At 47.9% G+C, this 21210-nt stretch overlaps 1 protein-coding gene across 3 annotated transcripts in view; it reads right to left on the bottom strand.

Annotated features, from left to right (window-relative positions):
* Positions 1-822: 822 nt before the first annotated feature.
* The window catches only part of JAM3 (junctional adhesion molecule 3), a 29001-nt gene continuing 8613 nt past the window's right edge, over positions 823-21210 (bottom strand). For all 3 annotated transcript variants that reach the window (XM_079763335.1, XM_079763336.1, XM_079763334.1), the window contains exons 2-9: positions 8778-8843; positions 8199-8312; positions 6888-7040; positions 6205-6407; positions 5211-5310; positions 3721-3847; positions 3578-3632; positions 823-3252 (exon numbers count right to left, since the gene is read on the bottom strand). In XM_079763335.1, coding sequence (XP_079619461.1) covers positions 3217-3252; positions 3578-3632; positions 3721-3847; positions 5211-5310; positions 6205-6407; positions 6888-7040; positions 8199-8312; positions 8778-8843 — 854 coding nt within the window. In that variant the 3' untranslated portion in view covers positions 823-3216. The remainder of the gene's footprint in view (positions 3253-3577; positions 3633-3720; positions 3848-5210; positions 5311-6204; positions 6408-6887; positions 7041-8198; positions 8313-8777; positions 8844-21210) is intronic.

Genomic DNA, 21210 nt, shown 5'->3' with positions numbered 1-21210 from the left:
ACATAAAATATTTAAGTATTTTAAAAATCTTTCAAGTTAAAATAATGACTGTTTGTCCTTAAATTTCAGTGCCTATGTCCCCAGACAGACGCTGCCTGCCTCCTAACAACAGGTGTCCCTCTCAGTGTACGGACCTGTTAGCTGATATGAAAGCCTGCTGCAGCCCTCCCCCGAGGGCACTGACACGGAGCTGTGCCGATGGTTTGCTCCTGCGAGTGGCTCAGTCTCTGCTGGCCCACCAGGTAGCCTTGAAACATGCACGTGTTTTCACCAGGAATGACCAGAAGCCCCGTTGCTCACTTTTTATTCCCAGACCACAGATGCACAGCACAGGGGCACTGTGACAGTGTTTTTAACACATTGCGGGCGGATCACGAGAATTCTCATGGTTTCTGTTCTAAGGCTTGTGGCCAATCACGAGAATTCTTTAAAAAGATATTAGCTTGTCAGAACATATAATATATAACTTCAAAATGCAATGGGTATTTAATTTTAAAGCGTGCCTTTAACATTTATGTAAAACATGTTTTGTACTCGTTCAATAGAAACTCACCTGGCCACTGGGTAAAGCTAGCAATAAAACTACTGGTCCGCAATGTGTTAATATCATGGTAGCTGGATTTGAGGGGTAGAATATCCTGTGACCTACCCACAGCTCTCCCGAATGTGAACTGTGACACATGGGAGTCACAGCTGCTCCTGAGGGAACCACTCCTGTCCAATCCGTGGACATGTGGTGGCGGGCTGAGTGTGCTCACCTGGAAATGCTGGGAAGAAGGGCAAACCCAACATGAGAGGAAATAAGAAGTAACGAGGCAGAGGTGATTTTTTTAAAGCTTTTATAAATGAGGTTTAACACATACCGATTTAGGGGGTGTTAGTACAAGTCTGCACACCTACGCACAGCCACGCCCAAGGCCCCGGCCTCGGACAGGCCTCGTGCCTCAGTCACATTCACATTTGAAAAACATGAATGTTTCTTATCTGTCTACATTTTTAGTCACAGGCAACTACTTCCCAGACTCCACGCTTCACTTCTCTCCCATCAGACCCAGTTCACATGGCCCCAGGGCAGGTTTTAGGCATAAGAAGAGAGGCAATAAGGCTGTCTTATCACTGTGACAACCAAGATCAAGGCCAGAGTATTGATCCTCAAGAATCAGAGAAAGGGGATACTATCCCTTCCTACTAAGAAGAGGTGAAGGTGCAGGGAGAGTCCTCATCCTACGCATTCACTACAAACACAGGAGAGAGGTACCAGTATGCAGGTATGAAGAGCTGCCGACTGCTCCTGCCAGCTACCTCATGGCAAAGTATTTCACATAAAAAGTCAACAGTCTCCAATTAAAAGCCCCTCAAAGTATAAAAAGTTAAGACAGTTGAAGTGTAATCCCAAGATGACTATGTCCTACGTGACAACTACCCTCTAAGCACACCAGAGAGCCAGGGCGTCCCCGAGGGGCTCTTTGCCTCGAACCACTCCACGAGCCAACAGCAGCGCACTGGGCAAGACCGGCTCCTGCAGAAGGAAGGCGTGTCCCCTCACGTCCCCACGGCGTGGGCAGGGCCGGGGTGCAGGAAAACTTGAAGATCAGAACCAGAACTCGGCCTTGGATTCAGGCCAGCACTTTGCTCACCGTCAGGCTCTGCCCTGGCTCCACTGCGAGGCGAACACAGCCCGCGGCAAAGAGGGCAAGTGGAATTCGTCTTCTTGAAAAATAAAGCTGGCAGACTCGATTCAGAACTGCCTTTGGCCTGCACAGTGTTATGAACCACACAAATAAGTTAAATACATTTAAAAACCAAATCGCAGTAGCTTCCGTTTCGTGAGCCATCCACAACCAGAAAGGGCTGTGGCTCAGGAACCCAGCGGCGGGAGGCCAGGCGGGGAGGCCACCTTCCTGCACGGACACCTCACCTGTCCTGGGTTGGGCCAAGCGCTGGTGCCTGAACAACAGGCTGAAGCTGGTCAGCGCACAGCCAGGGCGGCATTGGCGGTGCAGTGGACGTGCTGGCGGCCTCAGGAGGCAGCAGCCCACACCCACTTGGGGGCACATGACTCAACCCCGGGAGCTGACCGATGTGGTCTGCATCGTGGCCGATGTGGACAGCTTCTGGGTGGTCTCTGGCCACAGGGGGTGGTAGGGATCTAAGGGAGAGGCAGTTCACGGCGACCTAAGAGCTCCTGTTTCTTTGGAGAGAGGACAACTTGGACGTTACTCAACTGGAATGTTAAAGGTTCCCTAAGCAACGTGGTCCGATGTATCGATGGCATCCCTTCTCAAAGACGCTAAAGCACTTGTGGAGGGCATGGCCCAGCAAGCCACCGTGAGGACGCCGTGGGTTAAGATACTCTTACTGTTTACATTTTCCATTTGACACGAGTAGCTTGGAACCCCTACTGCAAGCTGAACTTTTTCTTTAAAAAAATAGGTTATTCAACATTGTATGACAACATATTTACAGTTTAAATAGAAATTTTCTTTTCAATAACCAAAATACATGTTTAGCAAAAATTTAGAATGTAAAATTCTATAAAACAAACACCCATAGAAAAGCAGGACGTTTTAGTACCATGTCGCACTTGGGCTGAGCGGGAGGGTTCCGGAGAGACCCTCCAGCGACGAGCAGGGTTCCTACGGGGAAGGCGGCCCCTCCCAGCGAGCAGTTCGCCTTTCTGATTTTGGTGGTTTTTGTAAGTGCTGATCCAAGAGGATTCCCAAGATGGACAGGACAACACTGAGGCGCCTTTCAGAAGGGCTGGTGCAGACGGTCGGGGCCACTGAGGCGAGGTCACGGCCAAAAAGCCTCTTTTCTGGATGCACCGATTCAAACCGCAGCTGCAGGGCATCCTGCCGGGATTCCCACTGCCACACCCCGCTCCCTCGCCCCCCTCGCAGGGCGCTCGCCCTGGCTGACCAACAGCAAGCGGCAAATGAACTGGCTTCCCAGGCCAGGGGACCCAGCGGTCTGAGCTGGGAGCCAGCCTCGGTGAGCTCGCTCAGTTCTTTTCCTTGTGATGCCTGAGCCCATCTTGAGGAAAATGCTTTTATTCATGCGGCTTGTTAAAAAGTAGGAAAGGAGTAGCGGTCAACTTTGGCCAAAACAAAAAGCTTTTGCACGCGTGTCTAGCTCTGTCGGGTGCACTGCCCCCCGGCTGCTCTAGAGAAGGTCCTGGTGGAGGTATTGCGTGTGCTCTCGGCCGCAGGTCAGGTTTCAGATCACAAACGACGACTTGTGTCTGAAGTCGCCCTGCAAGGCCAGCACAGGGTTAGAATACGGCCACCCTCCTATGCATTCAATACAAACCGAGGGGCCTGGTGGGCAGAGGGGAAGGGGAACGGTGGTCGTGTCCAATCACCATTTCCCTGGAGGAGAAACTGGCAGGACAGATCAGCCTGAGCATCCTAACAAGGAGCAAGCGCTCGCAGCTGTAAAGGCCGTTAGCGTCTGGAATGTAACTTGGGAATCTTTTTTCTGTGGGACCCACTTGGCTCCCAAGGAGGAATGTCCCTTTCCCTGCCGGGGACCCCTCGAGTCCTGGGTTTCCCCAGCGACCTGTCCCCTCGCCCCGTACCTCCTCATCTGTCCTGATGTAGTTCACTCCGTCGGGCCTCCCTGCACTCTTGAAACTGAAACAGAAGAGGGCAGTTGAGCGATGGCTGGGTATCACGTTAATGCCCGCTTGTGCTTTATTCCTCCCCCAAGCGGCAGGCTCACCTCTCCTCGTCCTGCTTGTGGATGAAGTAGCCGCGTCGGTACGCACAGCAGATGCCCACCGTGATCAGGGCCAGCACAGCCAGGACCACCAGGACGCCCCCGATGATTCCGCCCACGTTCAGGTCATCTGGATGGAAGGGAGGTGGAGGGAGGAGAGGATCCCTACTATCTGGTCTCACCGAGCACCTGACCCGGCTGTGCCTCCTCCCGCGCCAGGCCGCCCCCAGCCAGAGAGACAGGTGAGGACACACCGACTCGCCTAGAGCACTCGGGGCACGTGCCCGTCCTCACGTGGAAGGCCGAGGCCTGCACGTCCAGTGCTGCTGCACCTGGTACTGTAGGAGAGGGGCCTGGCGTGTACAGAAGCCTGAACGCTCCTCTGGCTAAATCCTGAGTGTTAGCCCTGGGCGAGAGGGATACCCTGTACACAGAACGAGGAGCCTGGCGTCTTAGGGAGAAAACTCCTTATTCTCAGGGCTCCCTGTGCAGTGGCTTATCGGGGAAGAGGGCTAGTTTCAGGCAGTAAAAGTCCAGGTGAGAGGATGGCCGCTCTCTGGATGCCCGGCCTGGTACCCACAAGCCCCCTTCGCGGAAGCCTGGACCGCCTTTCTCGTTGCTGGACGGTGAGCAGAGGTGCTCAGTCCCGTTCCATGGGCGGCCACTGAGGACTTCCCACTGTGTGTGTTTGCACGAAGGAAAGTGTGCAGGGGATGCCGCAACAAAGGGAGTCGAAAAATTCTCCTCCCCCAGGCAGTGGTTCTCAGTATGGTGCACACTTCAGTCAACTGGAGATTGCGATTTTAAAATCTCAGGTCCCGAGCCCGATCCCTAGAGATTCGCCGGGTCTGGAGCACAGCCGGGATCTTCCTCCTCCCGGACAGCGGAGCTTCCCAAACCTGACAGGCGGGGAGAGCCCCGGAACGCTCTTTCACAGGGACCCTCCCGACCTCCCGGACGGTCCGTGTGTGCGGTGGGGCCTGGATTCTGAATGAGAGCCCGTGGTCCCAAATGATTCTCAGCATCGGGCAAGTTTGGAAAACTGCTCTGGGGGCGCCCCACCTGCCCCATCCGGCTCAGCACCTCCCCCTGAGAACAGTACCGCAACGTCCCACAACTGGGTGATTCCCGGGGCTAAGACTGTGCCTCAGCTCCCTCCAAATCCTACCACGGATGAGTTTCTAAGACGACACAACCTGATGTTTTTATCAATTACAAGTAATGGCGTTATTAAACTAGTTACAAGGGACATGATTGGCCATGTCTCCAACACCAACAGCAGTGGAAAGTCTGTCCTGAGGAGACCAGCCCCCTGCAAAGGACACCTGGTCACCATGCAGCTGTCCTCGCTTTCTCGCCGCCCTGCACCCGCGTGGCCGTGGTGACGCAGTCGGCTGCCCACCGCTGTCTGCACGGACGGCCTGACACTAAGTGTAAACGTGCAGTCGCCGGCCAGTCTAAAGAGAAAAGCGATCTTTTCAGAAAGCACTCACAGACTTCCATTTCCTGCGCCTCGCACTTGGCCGAGCCGACGTCGTTGGAAGCCATGCAGTAGTACTGCCCGGAGTCCTCCTTGCGAACCGCGCTGAACACCTGGTCAGGACATGACAAGGAGATGAGGCCCGACAGGCGAGAAGAGGTTCCCACCTGCCCACGGGCAATGTCTGCTCCGCCGCCTGGTTTCCTGCACTTGCAGGTCCCTGTCCAGGTTCTTTCCTGGAATTCCTGACACCCTCGCTTGAGAGCTTCCAACAACAGCTTCTCTGGTGTGTGGAGACTCAAGCCTAGCAGCATCCAGAGTAAGATGCTAGCGTGACTTGCACTCGGGAAGAGGGATGACGACGCCTGCCCCTCGAGCACCCCAGGCACTGCAGACGGGCCTACTGCAGCCGGGGCCCCACTCTGTGCTCAGACGGGCCGCAGGGCTGGTGACCTGCCTTCACCTCTGCCCCACGCACCATTCCCACCAGACATCCTTTATCCACAAATACTCATACGTTTCCCTAGGACCGTGGTCGGCAAACTGCGGCTCGCGAGCCACATGCAGCTCTTTGGCCCCTTGAGTGTGGCTCTTCCACAAAATACCACGGCCTGGGCGAGTCTATTTTGAAGAAGTTGCGTTAGAGGAAGTTTAAGTTTTAAAAATTTGGTTCTCAAAAGAAATTTCAGTCGTTGTACTATTGATATTTGGCTCTGTTGACTAATGAGTTTGCCGACCACTGTCCTAGAAGATAGGAGTCTTTTATAACTACCATACCATGATCATGCCTGAAACTGAACAGTTAACATGGAATATTAAGCCCCTAGCCAGATTTCTCTGCTTGTCTCAGGAGTCTTACAGGTGGTTATTCAAACCGGCACCTGTTCCCGGAGGGCCTATAGGGACGTTAGCTCCCCTTTAAGCTCCCTTCTCTCCCCCGATGGCTCCTCTTTCTACAGGTCTCCCTGCCCAGCAGATTTTCCATCCGCACCTCTCCCAGGTCTTACCAGAGTGCCAGTTTTGGAGTCGATGAGAAAAGAGGAATTCTGAAACCTGGGGTTGGCGCGGGAGTCCCTGGGCAGGGGTGCGTCATTGCGGTACCAGCTGTAGTGAGGCTGGGGAAAGCCCTCCTTCTCCTGGCAGTGCAGCGTGGCCATCTTGCCTACGGGCACAGCCTTTGGTACCGTGCACACTGGAGGCACTGGCTTCACTGTAGGAGAAACACAGGCTGGTCTTTAAAATCAGCAACAAGCCTGCCGTAAATCCACTCCCCAAACGAGAAAGCCAGCCAGGGGATTCTGCACCAGCACTGGACCCTGGCCACGCCCATGGCCCTGTGGCCACACCCACCACCCCATGGCCAAGTCTGCTGTCCCGTGGCCACACCTTCCGCCTGTGTGGTCTGCCGCCAGAAACCTGCCCCTGTAGCTCCCCCTCTCCTCCCAGGATCATCCTGCAGCACGTTCCCAAGGCCTCCACCTCCCAGGGGCCTCCCACAGTGGGTGGAGGGAAGTGGCAGGAGCTTCCACCCAACTCAAATAGCCCCAGGTCTCCACACCCTCCCTAAAGCGGGACACCTTCAGGGATGGAGCTGCAGAAGGAAGGAAAGTACAAGCTGATCTTTTTTTTTCGATCTACAAACTCACGAGGCCTGAAAGGGGGAACATGTTTGCTGCACATGAGCTCCTACCTTGCACAGTCAAGTCGATGACAATCTCGTCCATTTCTTTGGGGTCATCCTGAGCAACCACCTCACAGCGATAGAGAGCAGAGTCTCTCCTGGTCGCGTTCCAGATCTGCAGAGAGGTTTTCCCCAGCAGCTCCGCTCGGCCTGCCAAGTCCCCTGTAGGGAAGAAGGAACGGCACTAAAGACGCTTTCGAGACCTCTGTAACTTGAAGGAGGCAGTTTCTGGGGCCAGCACTGGACACCTCCATGAGAAGACTGGCTTCTGTTTCTGTTCCTTTAAGAGGTGAGCTCTGAGGACACTGGGCACCAACACAGTGCCTGGTGTGTGAGAGGACTCATCATATGCCCCTGTCTTTGTGTAGATACTAAGAGGCCCGATGCACGAAATTCGTGCAAGAGTAGGCCTTCCTTCCCCGGCTGCCGGCACCAGCACCGGCTTCCCTCGCAGCCCCGGCTTCGTCCGGAAGGATATCCGGCCTAATTAGCATATTATGCTTTTATTATTATACATATATATTTATTTCAGAGAAGAAGGGAGAGAGAGAGAAGCATTCGTCAGCTGCCTCCTGCACGCCCCATCTAGGAATTGAGCCTGGCATTCACTGCCTCCTGCTGGCCCTCACACACCTGGTCAGCTTCACCTGGAGTCCCCCGTGCCCCTCCTCCTTGTCAGCCCCAACAATGGGGGGGGCCCTTGCAGTGTCTCTTAATAAGCCAAGCTGACATTTGCTTCTATATTTTTATACACATCATTCTTTCTGGCCAACACATTTCTTCACCCCACGCCTCACCATCCTGCCTGGCTAACTAGCCTTCCTTCACTTCTCTGCCTAGAGGTCACCTCTGGAAAGCCTTTCCCGCCACCTGTCCTGCCCCTCCATCACGTCGCCCGAGAGCACCCAGGCTTACCTCTGGGCTCACACAGGATCACACCCTGCCAGCTGTCTAGTGAGTGCTTTCTCAGTGCGGTATGCTTGCACCAAACACTTGTTGTCTCCTTGCTGTGCCATGTGACCCTCGAACTCACTTAACTGGCACCACTCATGTCATGGATCATGATAAAAGATGGCGTGGGAGCACGCAGACTCTGATACTTCAGAAAGGTATTTTGCAGAGAGATTAAAACCCTAATGAATTGACATTTGCTGGAGCTAGGGGACAGGGTCAGGGAGGTTCAATATGCTATTCTCATTACCTTGACATGTTTGACTTTTCTGTAAGTAAAGCAAAACAAAACATCCTGGCAAAGATGCAGAACCAGTGGGAGGAGAGAAAGTCTGGCCTGGAAACCAAGGAGGGGACATGGCATCGTACCCTGTATTCTGTTGTTAAAAAACACGTATGTGGTCTGAGCATCTTTAATCTTCTTCCATTCAATCCTGGGCTCTCTTGTCTGTGAGTCGGTAATGATACAGGACAGCTCCACACCTAATAAGAGAAAAAGAAAGGAACTCTCAGTGGAAGTGGAACAACTCGGGTTACTTACACCCACGCCGCGCAAGCCTCCTCAATGTTAGGTCTCTCGTGCAGATTAAAACCCAGCTATCTCCAGGCTCCAGGAGACTTTAAGAAGTAGATGAATTTTAGCCAGAAAAAGGATAAGATGATTAGCAGGAACCTTTATTAAACAGAGTAGACATTCCCCTTCATACTCCACGTGTATATAGAAATGTCTTTGTCGTGTAAGCACAAAGCCAGGACAGGGCAGACTTGAGCTGGTTTCAAACCTGCAGCCCCTGTGGCCTGCGGAGGCCGGGCCCCACCAACACCCCTGCACACCCACCAGCACATCTCTGGCCCCACATGCTTGGCCTGAGCTGGCTGCAAGACTCCGGAATGTCCATTAGAGGGTGCCCGTTCTCCCAATGCATACTGGTAGTCTCCTGTACTTACTTTCGAATTCCTGTACCACTGGGTATCTGTTGCTGGATTTGAGATTGACGGCCCCTATCAAGCAGCCTGAAGGGAAGAAAAAGAAAAGGTAAAGTCAGAGACAATGTGGCTGTAAAACAGCAGAGCCCTCGGACAGAGGTCAGATTTCCCCTTCTACATGGGCAGCAATCACTAACCAGAAAGGACGGGAAAAGATTCTATAACACAACAAAGACACAGACACAGCATGTTGACTGCTTTCTCTCAGTCTGACTTCGCTGGAAGGAGCCAAGAGACAGAGAAGAGCTCTGAGAATTCCCTCTCCTTCCTAGTTCCAGAATAAAGCCCCCGAGAGCTTTAAAGACTTCTCCTCTATGAATTTCCTCCCTGCTCAGAGTCACTGTTAATCCTCTCGACACCATCATCCAGACCCAAAGGGGCCACCTTGTCACCCCTCCCTTTATGCTACTGATGATACAAACTACAGCTTTACACACTGGATGCCTTATCAGTAACATAGATTTATGAGTACTTTTATTCTGTAGAAATTAAAAACTGCAGTTATAAACCAAGATTATAATAAGGCTAACTTTTATACTTGCCTCTACTGAAGACAGATCTTCACAGCTCTGAGTGACTGTCTCGTGTTCTTTTATGCCAACCTAATGAGTTCCTTTAGTAATTTTCTATAGAGTTCATTACCAGGCCTAGCCCATGTGACGGTAAGCTGCTTCTGGCAGTTTGGTTTACATTTCTGCTGGAAAGGAGAAATGAACCCATGACGGCACTTTTCTCTGAACAGGACCGTCACCACAGCCTACAGGGCTGACGCCTGATGCAGAGAAAAGAGCAAAGCAGCCACTTCGCTTCCTCCCACCAACATCCGGTAATTAACCAAATAGGAGGAAGCTACAGGGTGAGTACACAGTGTCGCTGAAACTTGAAAGAACGCCACATTCTCCTGAACACTGTTTGGGTTGTCTCACAGCACTCCGTCCCGGCAGGAGGAATGACTCCACGCAGCCCCAGCCAGGGGATCGGGTCCTGGAGAGGTTCGTGTCTATAAGTGCAGAGCAAAGCTAGAAGCTCCCGCTCCCAGTCCCCACTCCCCTGCTCCATTTCATAGTCGGTCCTAGGAGGAGAAACATATCATGGAAATCTATCCAGCACTAAAAGACACAGCAGCAAATAGGTGTTAAGAGGATCTGGGACTAAAAGGGCAACATGACTCAGAACCTGACGCCTAAGCTTCTATCGCATTGTTCTCCTGAAGCCCTTCCTTAGGAGTTTGCAAGGGAAGTCAGTGCCCTTTAAAAATAACCTCTGGAGTGATAACCAGATGGTGAGGCGGCTTCAGCGGGGCCATCTCTTCCTTCCAGGGAAGCAGGGGAAACAGGGAAGGGTGTGGAGGGAGCAGGCAGAGGGCACGATAAGGCAGGAGAGGAAGCGCCAACCCTCACAATGTCTTCCCAGCTCTTACGAGCTCCTCGGACTGTTCTCTGGAGTTCTGGCTGCCTCCGCGTTTATAATCTGGAACCGTTTAGCAGCTGTGGACAACAACTGCAGTTTCCTATTCCAGTTGGGAGAGACCTTTCAGAAAGTCTGCCAGTGTCTGGGCTCTGACGCCAGACAAGCCGTTTAAAATACCATTTCCTAACCCACCTCCCCAGCCCCTGCAGCACTCATACCCCGAGCTCTGATTCAGTGGGTTGGAAAAGGCCCAGATCTACGCTGTGTTCCCAGTGCCCCCCTGGCTTTAACGTGCAGCCCCCTCTGGGGAAGCCCACTAAATCATCACGTGGGGGCCCAACCCACAATCGGCGCCGTGTCCACAGAAGCACAGCCCTCCTGCGGGGCGTGAGGATGGGGTCTTCTTCCCTTCCCTATTCTGAAGAGCGAAAGAAACTGAGAACAACATAAAGTGTCACAATTACAAATACATGTAAGCCACAACAGATGCTGAGGTCATGTCAGTCCCGGCCCACGTTCTTCCAAGAGCCTTGGTCTCTCACGGGTGAAGTGTCCCGAGGCTGGCGAGTCCATGAGCAGCTGAATTCCAAAACTGACCATTCAGCCACGGCCACAGATCGAGGCCTCAACAGGAAAACTACCTGTCTTTCCCTCTTGTGAACCCAAAACCAATCCGAACAGCAACACAGGCTTGCTGGCTGCTGAATGGGATCCTGCGAGATAAAGGGACCTCTTTCTGCCGTGAACAATGGCTGTTATTTCACTGCAGAGAGAGCCGAGAGAAAAGGCAACGGCTGGCTCACTCTCCACGAAAAATGAAATTTATTTGGATTTATATGCATTACTGGAAACCAAGAGGGAAAAGACACTCGTTTAGAAAACGTTTTCACTTTCGGTCAGATGTGCTGCTAAGAAATAGTTAGTGCATGTCTGGCGCTCTGAAGAGTTATTTCAGCTTCTGGCATTCTGTCCAGCTGGTCTCCTGCTCAAAAGAAACTTTCTGACCAGGCAGAACGGCGGGGCTGCACGTTAGCACGAATCACTGTGGGGCCTCATGGCCTCCTGGGGCCCGCGTCTAAATATAAAGTGGTATGCAGGCTTTCCAGCGGAGAATATTTACATTTTTATTCTGTGTGCATGCCGGGCATAATCCATCTTGGAGAAGAAATACCCCAAAAGACAGCATCGTTTCCACAATGTCTCAGTCCTGTAACCAATTTTGTAAGGAATTTCACAGCAAGAGGAGAAAGTACACAGTCAATAATATTTTCCAGACCCACTTACCCAGACACACAGCAAAGAATACATAGTAAATCAACTAACTTTAAGTTCTGACAAGAACAGAACCAGCTGGAGCCCTGGGGAAAGACTGCCCATTGTTACTTTGGCTAAATTAAATGGCCTCACCCGATCAGTTGAAAGGCCTGAATAAGTAAAAAAGACCAGCCTCCTGCCCTGGCCAGTGTGGTTCAGTTGGTTAAGTGTCGTCCCATGTCCGGAAGGCCATGGGTTTGATTCCTAGTCAGGGCACATACCTAGGTTACGAGTTTAATCTCTGACTGGGGTGTGTATAGGAGACAGAGGGCATGATATTGATGTATCTCCCTCACATCAATGTTTCTCTCTCTCTCTCTCTCTCCTCCTTCCTCCCTCTTTAAAGTAAAAATAAACACCTGAAAAAAAAAACAACAGCCTCCCTGAGCAGAGGGAATCTCTCCAGCAGACTGCGGCCAGACCTCCTCTGTTCCTTCAGTGATCCAGGGTCTCAGTCCGCTGCCCGCCCTGCAGACTGAACTCGCCAGCCTCCATAATCACAGGAGCCAGCTCTTTCTCACAAATCTCTTTATGCATATTAACCATATAGACCGAAAATAAATTAATGCTGTTCTATCTTACTCATCCTGTTGGTCTGTTTCTCTGGAGAACCCTAACACAACGACTATGGCACTTCTTGTTTTGAATCTCAAGTCTAGAAGAAGAGTCTGTGTCATTTCACCGCACATATGCTCACTCCACGGAGAACTTTCAGCGGCAACCCTAAGTTCAGAGTTAGAGCCATCTCGTGTCGCATGCCGATGGTAAGCCAGCAGGAAGACATCAGATGAGATGCTACTGATCTGACATGCTATTGATTTGAAAGGATCTTGTTTCCATTTAATTCTATCTCCAGACCAAAGCCATTAAGGGTTTCTGGACCACGCGTCTGCCTAACCAAGTCCGATAACACCCGAGTCAAGTTCCATCGACTAGCCACCTTAGCTAGAAATGCTGAGGAAGTGACTCCCCTGGAAGGACTTCTTCCCGGCCCCCTTGCTTCTCGAATGGAGAGGTTTATACAGCTTCAGGGGAAAGCCCAGGGTTACCATGGGGAAGAAATCACTGCCACAGCAATGGAAGCCATGGCAAAACACCAAAAGGAGAAAAGAAGGACCAGGTCTCAGATGCCCTTTCAGCATCTAATCACCAAGTCAAATACGAATCAACTATCCTAAACGAGAGGCTGGGAAAAGGAAGAGGGAGAAAGAAGGGAAAGTAAAGGTGGGGGGAAGGGAGCAGAGGACCGAGGCAGGGGGAGGAGAGAAAGGGAAGGCAGAGGGAGAGAGAGAAGGAAAGGGAAAGAAACACCCAGAATAATGGGGGAAGAATCACCCCGAATAACGGCTCCACTTCTACTGTATCAGTGCAGTGATTTCTCAGTTTTTTCAATGGTTCAGAAAGAGTCTATGGAGTAATTAACTAGACTCAGACAGAGGCTGGGTGGAGAGGTGGCCACCATCTTTACAGGAGCCCGTACCATCACTCCTTCTAATCGCAGACCAATTAGACCCGCTGCAAAGTACTCTTGGCTCCAGAGCACAAACACATAAAATTCTCCGTCTGTCGCCACGAGACCCATCTCCGAGGTGCTGAGGCATGACAAATAGGTTTGACTAAACAGAGAACATGTGTCCAGGCATTTTCTTGTTCTGCAAAATACCTCATCTGGAAATAAATTATCCCTAACCACTGCCCTGCGAATAAGACCCTGGCATCAAACCATTCTCTGTGCCAGCCCAGTCCTGCAGCACTTTCCCATGTGATCACAGATGCTGGGATCAGAACATCCTGGGAGGAAGTGTGCTCGCATTCGCTATAGAGAAATAGTTCAAAATTACACCCGCATTCCAACGGCAGGCCCCGCAGCAATCCCCTCCGGCCGGTCCTCCGGGAGCCCGCTCTGGCTCGGGCTCTGGCTCTGGCTCGGGCTTGGGCTCCTTCAGAGGTGCATGCAAACAGCCTTATTACTGATAATGCAGGCGGTGCCCCCTGCTCCACCGTCTGAATGGGGGAGCACCTCGGGGGCTATGGCTTGAACATGTAACATAATTTTACCCACCAGGAACCACGATATAGAAGACAGGGACTCGTTATTTTGTTTTTGTTTTATTCCACTGACATCATCAAGAGAAAAAACTATTTATACTACCGCATAAAAAAATAACAAAAGAAAAAGGAAAAAAAATCTACCAAATATAAGCTTCAATATGTTGTTTTTAACTGCTATGAAATATTTCAATGGGGACTGAGATGTTGGAGAGTGGGGAAAGTGGAGGGGGGGGTCTTTAAAAAATGGTGAATCCTCACACGTTCACACTAGTTTTGGTGCAGTCCACCAGAGGTAGAATAGGTTATAAACCAGCAGGCATTTCTTCTCTAACCCACAGGTAGGACAACCTGTTTTCTATTGATGACCCCTGATTCATATACAGACTAAACAGATCATATTGAAAGCTTCCACCACTTCTAGTCAACACTGTATCAGGTTTTAGCCAGTGCTACTACGCATGAAAAGATATTTTTTAAAGTATCCAGGTTGGAAAAGAAGAAATAAATCTGTCTTTGTTTGCAAACAGCAGGATCATCTATGTCAGGAGTCAGAAAACTACAATCGAAAGGCCGTATACATCCTGCTCCTATTTTTTGTGGTATTGCTGCTGTTTTGACAAGTAAAGTTTCAATGGAACAACCCACACCCATTCACTTATTTATTGTGTATGGGTGCGTTCACTCTAAAATAGTAGTTGAGTAACGCAATAGAGACCTTATGGAAGGCAAATAAACACAAGAAAAGATGCTCAACATTATTAACCAATAGTGACATGTAAATTAAAATAATAAGATACCACTACACACCTATAGGATGGCTACAATGAAAAAGACTGACCAGATCAAGTGTGGACAAGTACGTAAAAAACAGGATTTCTCATCCACTGCAGGCGGGAATGTAAAATGTTACAACCACTTTGGAAAACAGTTTGGTAGTTTCTTAAAATTTAAATATATACCTATCATTTGATTCAACCATTCTATTCCCAGATACTTACAAGAGAGGATGAAATCATATGTGTGTACAAAGTCTTCACAGCAACTCTATTGGTAGTAATTGAAAGCTGGAAACAATCCAGATATCTATGAACAGTGAATAGATAAACTGTGGTATTTCCATACAATGTGATACTACGATTCATAACAAAAAGGCAAAGAATTCTGATGCGTGCTGCAGCATGGATGGATATCAAAAGAAAGGGTACAAATGGCATGATTCTATTTATATAAAATTCTATACAATCCAAACCAGCATGTAATGACAGAAAACAGATTGAGGGGCTGCCAGGGAAAGGGTAGGATGGAGGGGGGTGTAGATGGAGGGACAGAAAGGAAAGATTGCCAGGAAGCACTGAGAAACTTTTGGCAGTGCTGGATGTGGTCAATATTTTGACTGTGGTGTTAAAGAGTTTACAAATATGCCAAACTTATCAAACTATACACTTTACTTATTGATTTGAGAGAAACACTAACCCATCACTCCATCTATCCATACACTCACTGGTTAACCCCTGCATGTGCCGTGCCTGGGGATCGAACCGGAGACCTCTTGGTTGATGGATTGACCTCAACCCCTGAGCCACACCAGCGGGGCCCTGATGGTTTATTTTAATGAGGTGGCAAGTTTTCCTTTTTTTTTTTTTTAATATGTGGGAAAGATATTTCATCCAAAGTACTAGTGTCCAGAATTTTTCCAAAAAACAAACAAAAATCAAGTCTTAAGTTTCAAGAGTAAGGAAAAATTTCTCTTTGACATTCTTGGATTTAAATAATGGTTCAGTGATATTTGTAGAAAAGATTAGACATCTTAAGCCTGGAGGAAATTTTTGTGCCTGAACTAGCAAACTCTGAATAATAACAAGTTTCAGTGGAAATTCCAGCATATCTTTAAGTGAAGGAGCTGCCAATATAAATCAGTGAGTTTACACTGAAAATAAACGTCTTAGTAGATAAATAGCTATTAGGAATGGATGAGTCCAAGACAAGAAAGTGCCATATGAATAAACAGGCCTCCGAGTTCCACTGGGTGTTTCCCCCTGAAAGTTTAGTGTTACCTTTGCCCAAACACTCAGTGAAATGACGTGACAGGCGTTTCGTAGGCTGAGTCCATGTGCCATGTAATGTTAGGAGCCCTTCAGAGGAGGGCATGTTTTTCTTTTACATGTCAAGGGAAAGCAGGGGAGAGTAGCAAAGAAAAGGAAAAGCACCCTATAACTCCACAAACAAAATACCCCTGGGCGAGAACAAAGAGCATCTTTCAAAAAATGCAAAATAAACCGAGCGTTGGGCATTAAACTACAGCATTATGGGTATTAAATTCTGGCCTCCCAGCTCTCTCTCGCATAGATTATGTTCATACTCATTTCAGAGTGTTAGTTGAAATCTTGAGAGTCTGGAAATATTCGTTACAGTTGAAAAGTGTGAGGTTCCCACTGGAGAATAAAAACTTGGAATCTGTCTTATTACAGACCCAGTTCGGTAAGAGACTTTTTAAAAAGTCTTCTTCCTTGAAAGCTGTCCATGTTGGACTTCTCTGGAAGAAGGCACTATCTTATAAGCCAAGTCTCGTTTCTCAATAACTGGACTCCTTACCACCAATTTACAATATAATTCTAGCAAGTCCTTTAATCCTTTTATGTTACGTTTTCTACCCATGAAGGTAATATTTACTCCTCTCAGCTCATACAGACATATCAAATGTAGAGCTGGAAGATCCTAGAAGGAAGGGTTCCCAGCCTTGGCACTGCTGGCATTTGGGGCCATATCACCCTTTGGTAGGGGGGCTACCTTATGCATTGTGGGATGTTTAGCAGCAACTCTGGCCTCTAAATGCTAGTAGCAGCACCTTGAATTATGACAACCAAAAATGCCCCCCGAACTTTCCAAATGTCCTGTGTGGCAGTATCTTTCCCAGCTGAGAACCGCTGCTGTAAGAGATCATTCACAAAGAGGCAGCTGCGGTTCAATAACCACGTTAGATCACATACATATTAAGTGGTAGAGATGAAACTAGAACTCAACTTGACTACTACACTCCCAACCCAATCCTAGAGTTTCCCCCTTCAATTAACTCTGAGTTTCATTTCATATCAATAGTAGTGGCAGACATTTAAAATTCTGACATCAAAACAAAAACTGACAAGTCCTCTACATTTACCCACTCGCTTCCACACTACCCCTCCGAAGCTCTTACCAGATACCCTAAAGAACCCTTGCTTTCCTTGGCCTTTAGACACTTAAAAAACGCTTGAGCCCTAGTCAGTTTGGCTCAGTGGAAAGAGCGTCGACCTGCGGACTGAAGGGTCCCGGGTTCGCTTCCGGTCAAGGGCACATGCCTGGGTTGTGGGCTCAATCCCTGGTAGGGGGCATGCAGAAGGCAGCCAATCAATGATTCTCTCTCATCATTGATGTTTCTATCTCCCTTTCCCTTCCTCTGAAATCAATAAAAATATATATTTTTTAAAAAGCTTGAGCAACGCAAAACTCTGGGGGGTGAGGGCATGTATGGGCGTGGGGTGGGGGGGCAATGGTAAGATATGTACACATATAATACCTCAATAAAAAAAAAAAAAAAAAGCTTGAGCAACACTTCTTAAGTGCAATTGAAATGGATACTCTGGAAAGCCTCAATCTGCATTTGAAGTCATTTTAAATTCGATGTGATGTGTGGGGTGCAGGCATGCCTCAGAGATACTGTGGTTTCAATTACAGACCACTGAATACAGCGAGGATTGCAATGAAGTGAGTCAGGCCACAATAAAGTGAGTCATACCTTTTGTGTGTTGAGGGTTTGCCTTCAGTTTGTAAACAATCTTGGCAGGTTCCAGTCAAGTTGGTGGAGTGGGTGGAATTCACTTCCTCCCTTGACCACATCAAAATTTCAACTATATTCCAGCTCAATCAACCTGGATAACCATCTGAAGACTAGCTGAACAGAAGTCCTATAACTAAGGATGTAAAGGAGGAGCCACACCCAGTGGAAGCGAATGGGCTGGCCCCACACCCACATGTGGCAATTGAGAATCCAGAGAGACATCCCAGCTCAGAGGTCCCCCCTGAGGAGTGAGGGGTCTCGGCCACACGCTGGGCTCCCCAGTCCCGAACACCAGTGCCAGAAGGAGGAGCCACATAACACCAGGCTGTGAACATTAACAAGGATTCTGTCCATCAGGGTGAGGCAGGAGGCTACTAGAAACCAGGCATTCTTTTAAAGGGTCAGCACACAGACAAAATTAACTCAGTAAAAAAAAAAAAAAAACTCCCACCAAACAAAAATCCTAGACCAGATGGCTTCACAGCTGAATTTTACCAAACATTCAGAGGAGAATTAATGCCTATCTTTATCAAAGTATCCCAAAAAACCAACAGGAGGAAAGGCCCCTCAAGCTCATTTTATGAGGCCAGCATCACTGGTTCCAAAACCAGACAAAGACATTACAAAACAATAAAGTTATAGACAAATATCCACAACAAAACCCTGGGATGCAAGGCTGGTTTAATATCCGCAAATCAATTAACATGACACACCATATAAACAAAATGAAAAACAAACATCATATGATCGTATCAACAGATGCAGGAAAAAAAGCATTTGACAAAATTCAGCAACCATTTATGATAAAAACTCTCAGCAAAGTGGGCATAGTGGGAACATACCTCAATGTAAGAAGGGCCATATATACCAAACCCATAGCTAACATCCTGCTCAATGTGGGAAAACTAAAACATTTTCCTTAAGATCAGGAGCCAAACAAGAATGTCCATTTTCAAAGTCCTAGCCAAGGTAATCAGACAAGAAAAAGAAGTAAAAGGCATCCAAGTTGGAAAAGAAGTAATAAAAGTGTCATTATTTGCAGATGATATGATGTATAGAAATATATAATTATAGAAAATCCTAAAAAAAGGATAGTCCCTGATGTTATCAAGAAAAAAAGAAAACCCTAAGGATTCCACCAAAAAACTACTAGAACTGATAAATTCAGTAAAGTAGCAGGATATAAAATAAACATTCAGAAATCAGTTGCTTTTTTAAAAAAATATATGTTTTTATTGATTTGAGAGAGATAGAGAGGGAGAGGGAGAGAGAGAGAGAGAAACAGCGATAAGAGAGAAACATCGATCCGCTGCCTCCTACGGGGCCCCCACTGGGGATCGAGCCCACCACCCCGGCATGTGCCCTGACTGGGAATTGAATCAGTGACATCTTTGTGCAGGGGTCGACGCTCAACCATTGAGCCACACCAACTGGGCCAGTTGCTTTTTTATAGACCAATAATGAACTATCAGAAAGAAAAACTAAGAAAACAATCCAATTTATAATTGCATCAAAAAATAATAAAATATCTAGGAATTAATTTAACAAAGGAGGTAAAAGAATTATACTCAGAAAAATATAAGACACTGGAGAAAGAAGCTGAAGAAAATACACATAAATGAAAGTATATCTGTGCTCATGGAGAGGAAGAATTAACTTCATTAAAATGTCCCCACTACCCAAAAAAACAACTGATTCAGTGAAATCCCTATCCAATGGCATTTTTCATGGAAGTAGAACAAATAACCAAAAAATTTTTGTGGAACCACAGAAGACCCCGAATAACCACAGCAGTCTTGAGGAAGAACGAAGTGGGAAGCATCACACTACTTCATATCACACTGCACTACAAGGGCACCGGAATAAAAAAAGACACAGAGATCTGTGTAACCTTGGCCAGTGTTGCTCAGTTGGTTGAGCATCGTCCCATGCACCAAAAGATTGCCGGTTCAATTCCCAGTTGGGGCATATGCCCGGTTTTGGGCTCCATCCCCAGTAGGGGGCATGCAGGAGGCAGCCAACTAATGTTTCTCTCTCTCCCTCTGCCTTCCTCTGTCTCTAAAATCAATAAAAAAAAACATTAATTTTTAAAAAGACACATAGATCAATGGAATAGATAGAATACAGAGCCCAGAAATAAACCCATGCCTATATGACCAGTTAATCTAATGTAATGAGGTAAAGACAGTCTATTCAAACATGGTACTGGGAAAATTGAACAGATACATGCAAAGAAAATAAAACTAGCCCACCTTCGCACACCATATACAAGAAGAAACTGAAAGTGGATTAAAGACCTAAATGTAAGACTCGAAACCATAAAATTCCTAGAAGAAAACATATGTAGTAAACTCTCTGACACTGCTCTTAGTAAAATTTTTCCAGATATATCTCCTAGGGCAGTGGTCAGCAAACTCATTGGTCAACAGAGCGGCAAACCGCGGCTCGCAAGCCGCATGTAGCTCGCAAGACGCAGTTTGCCGACCACTGTCCTAGGGCAAGGGAAACAAAACACAAATTTTAAAAATGGGTCTACAACCAACTAAACAGTTTTGTTTGTTTTTTAATCCTCACCTGAGGATATATTTTTTCCCACTGATTTCTAGAGAGAGTGGAAGGGAGGGAGGGGAGAGAGGGAGAGAGAAATACTGGTGTGAGAGAGACACATCAATTGGTTGCCTCCTGCACTCACCCAAGCTGCGGAACCTGCAATGGAGGTATTTGCCCTTGACCGTGATTCGAACCCCCAACCCTTTGGTCTGCAGGCTGACACTCTAACCACTGGGCTAACTGGCTAGGGCTCAAACTAAACAGCTTTTGCACAGCAAAGGAAACCATCAACAACATGAAAAGACAACCTACTGATTGGGACAAGATATTTGCCATTGACATATACACCCCAAATTTATAAGGAACTCATACAGCTTACCACCAGAAACACCAAACAAGCCAATTAAAAAATGGGCAGAGGACCTGAATAGGCACTTCTCCAAAGAGGATGTACAGATAGCCAACAGACATATGAAAGATGTTCAACGTCAGCAATCAGCAGAGAAATGCAAATTAAAACCACAATGAGATAACCCCCTCACACCTGTCAGATGGTTGTCAGCGATAAATCAACAAACAAGTGCTGGCGAGGATGTGGAGAAAAGGGAACGCTCGTGCACAGCTGGTGGGAATGCAGGCTGGGGCAGCTACTGTGGTAAACAGTATGGAGGGTCCTCAAAAGATCAAGAATAGAACTACCTTATGACCCAGTAAATCCAGTTCTGGGGACTTATTCAAAAATACAAAACACTAATTCAAAAAGATATATGCATCTCTATGTTCACTGCAGCATTGTTTACAACAGCCAAGATGTGGAAGCCACCTAAGTGCCCCTCAACTGAAGATTAGATAAAGATGAGGTGGTACATACATACAGTGAAATATTACTTGGCCATAAAAAGGATGAAATCCTGCCATTTGCAACAACACCATGGACCTGGAGCGTATTACGCTGAGTGAAGTAAGTCAGCTAGAGAAAGACAAATAACATATCATCTCACTTATGTGCGGACTCTAAAGAACAAAATAAATGAACAAACGAAACAGAAACAGGCTCACACAGAGAACAAATGGACGGGTGCCAGATGGGAGGAGGGATTCGGAGGTGAAAAGAGGTGAAGAAATTAAGACATACACATTGGTAGTTACAAAGCAGCCACGGAAATGTAAAGTAGAGAGTACGGAATATCACCAGTGGTATTTATTTAAAACATTTTTTATTGATGTTTAGCGGGAGAGGAAGGGAGAGGTAGA

This window comes from Cnephaeus nilssonii, assembly GCF_951640355.1.
Source record: "Cnephaeus nilssonii genome assembly, chromosome: 22".
NCBI lineage: Eukaryota > Metazoa > Chordata > Mammalia > Chiroptera > Vespertilionidae > Cnephaeus > Cnephaeus nilssonii.
This window is presented reverse-complemented; position numbering and strand designations above follow the sequence as displayed.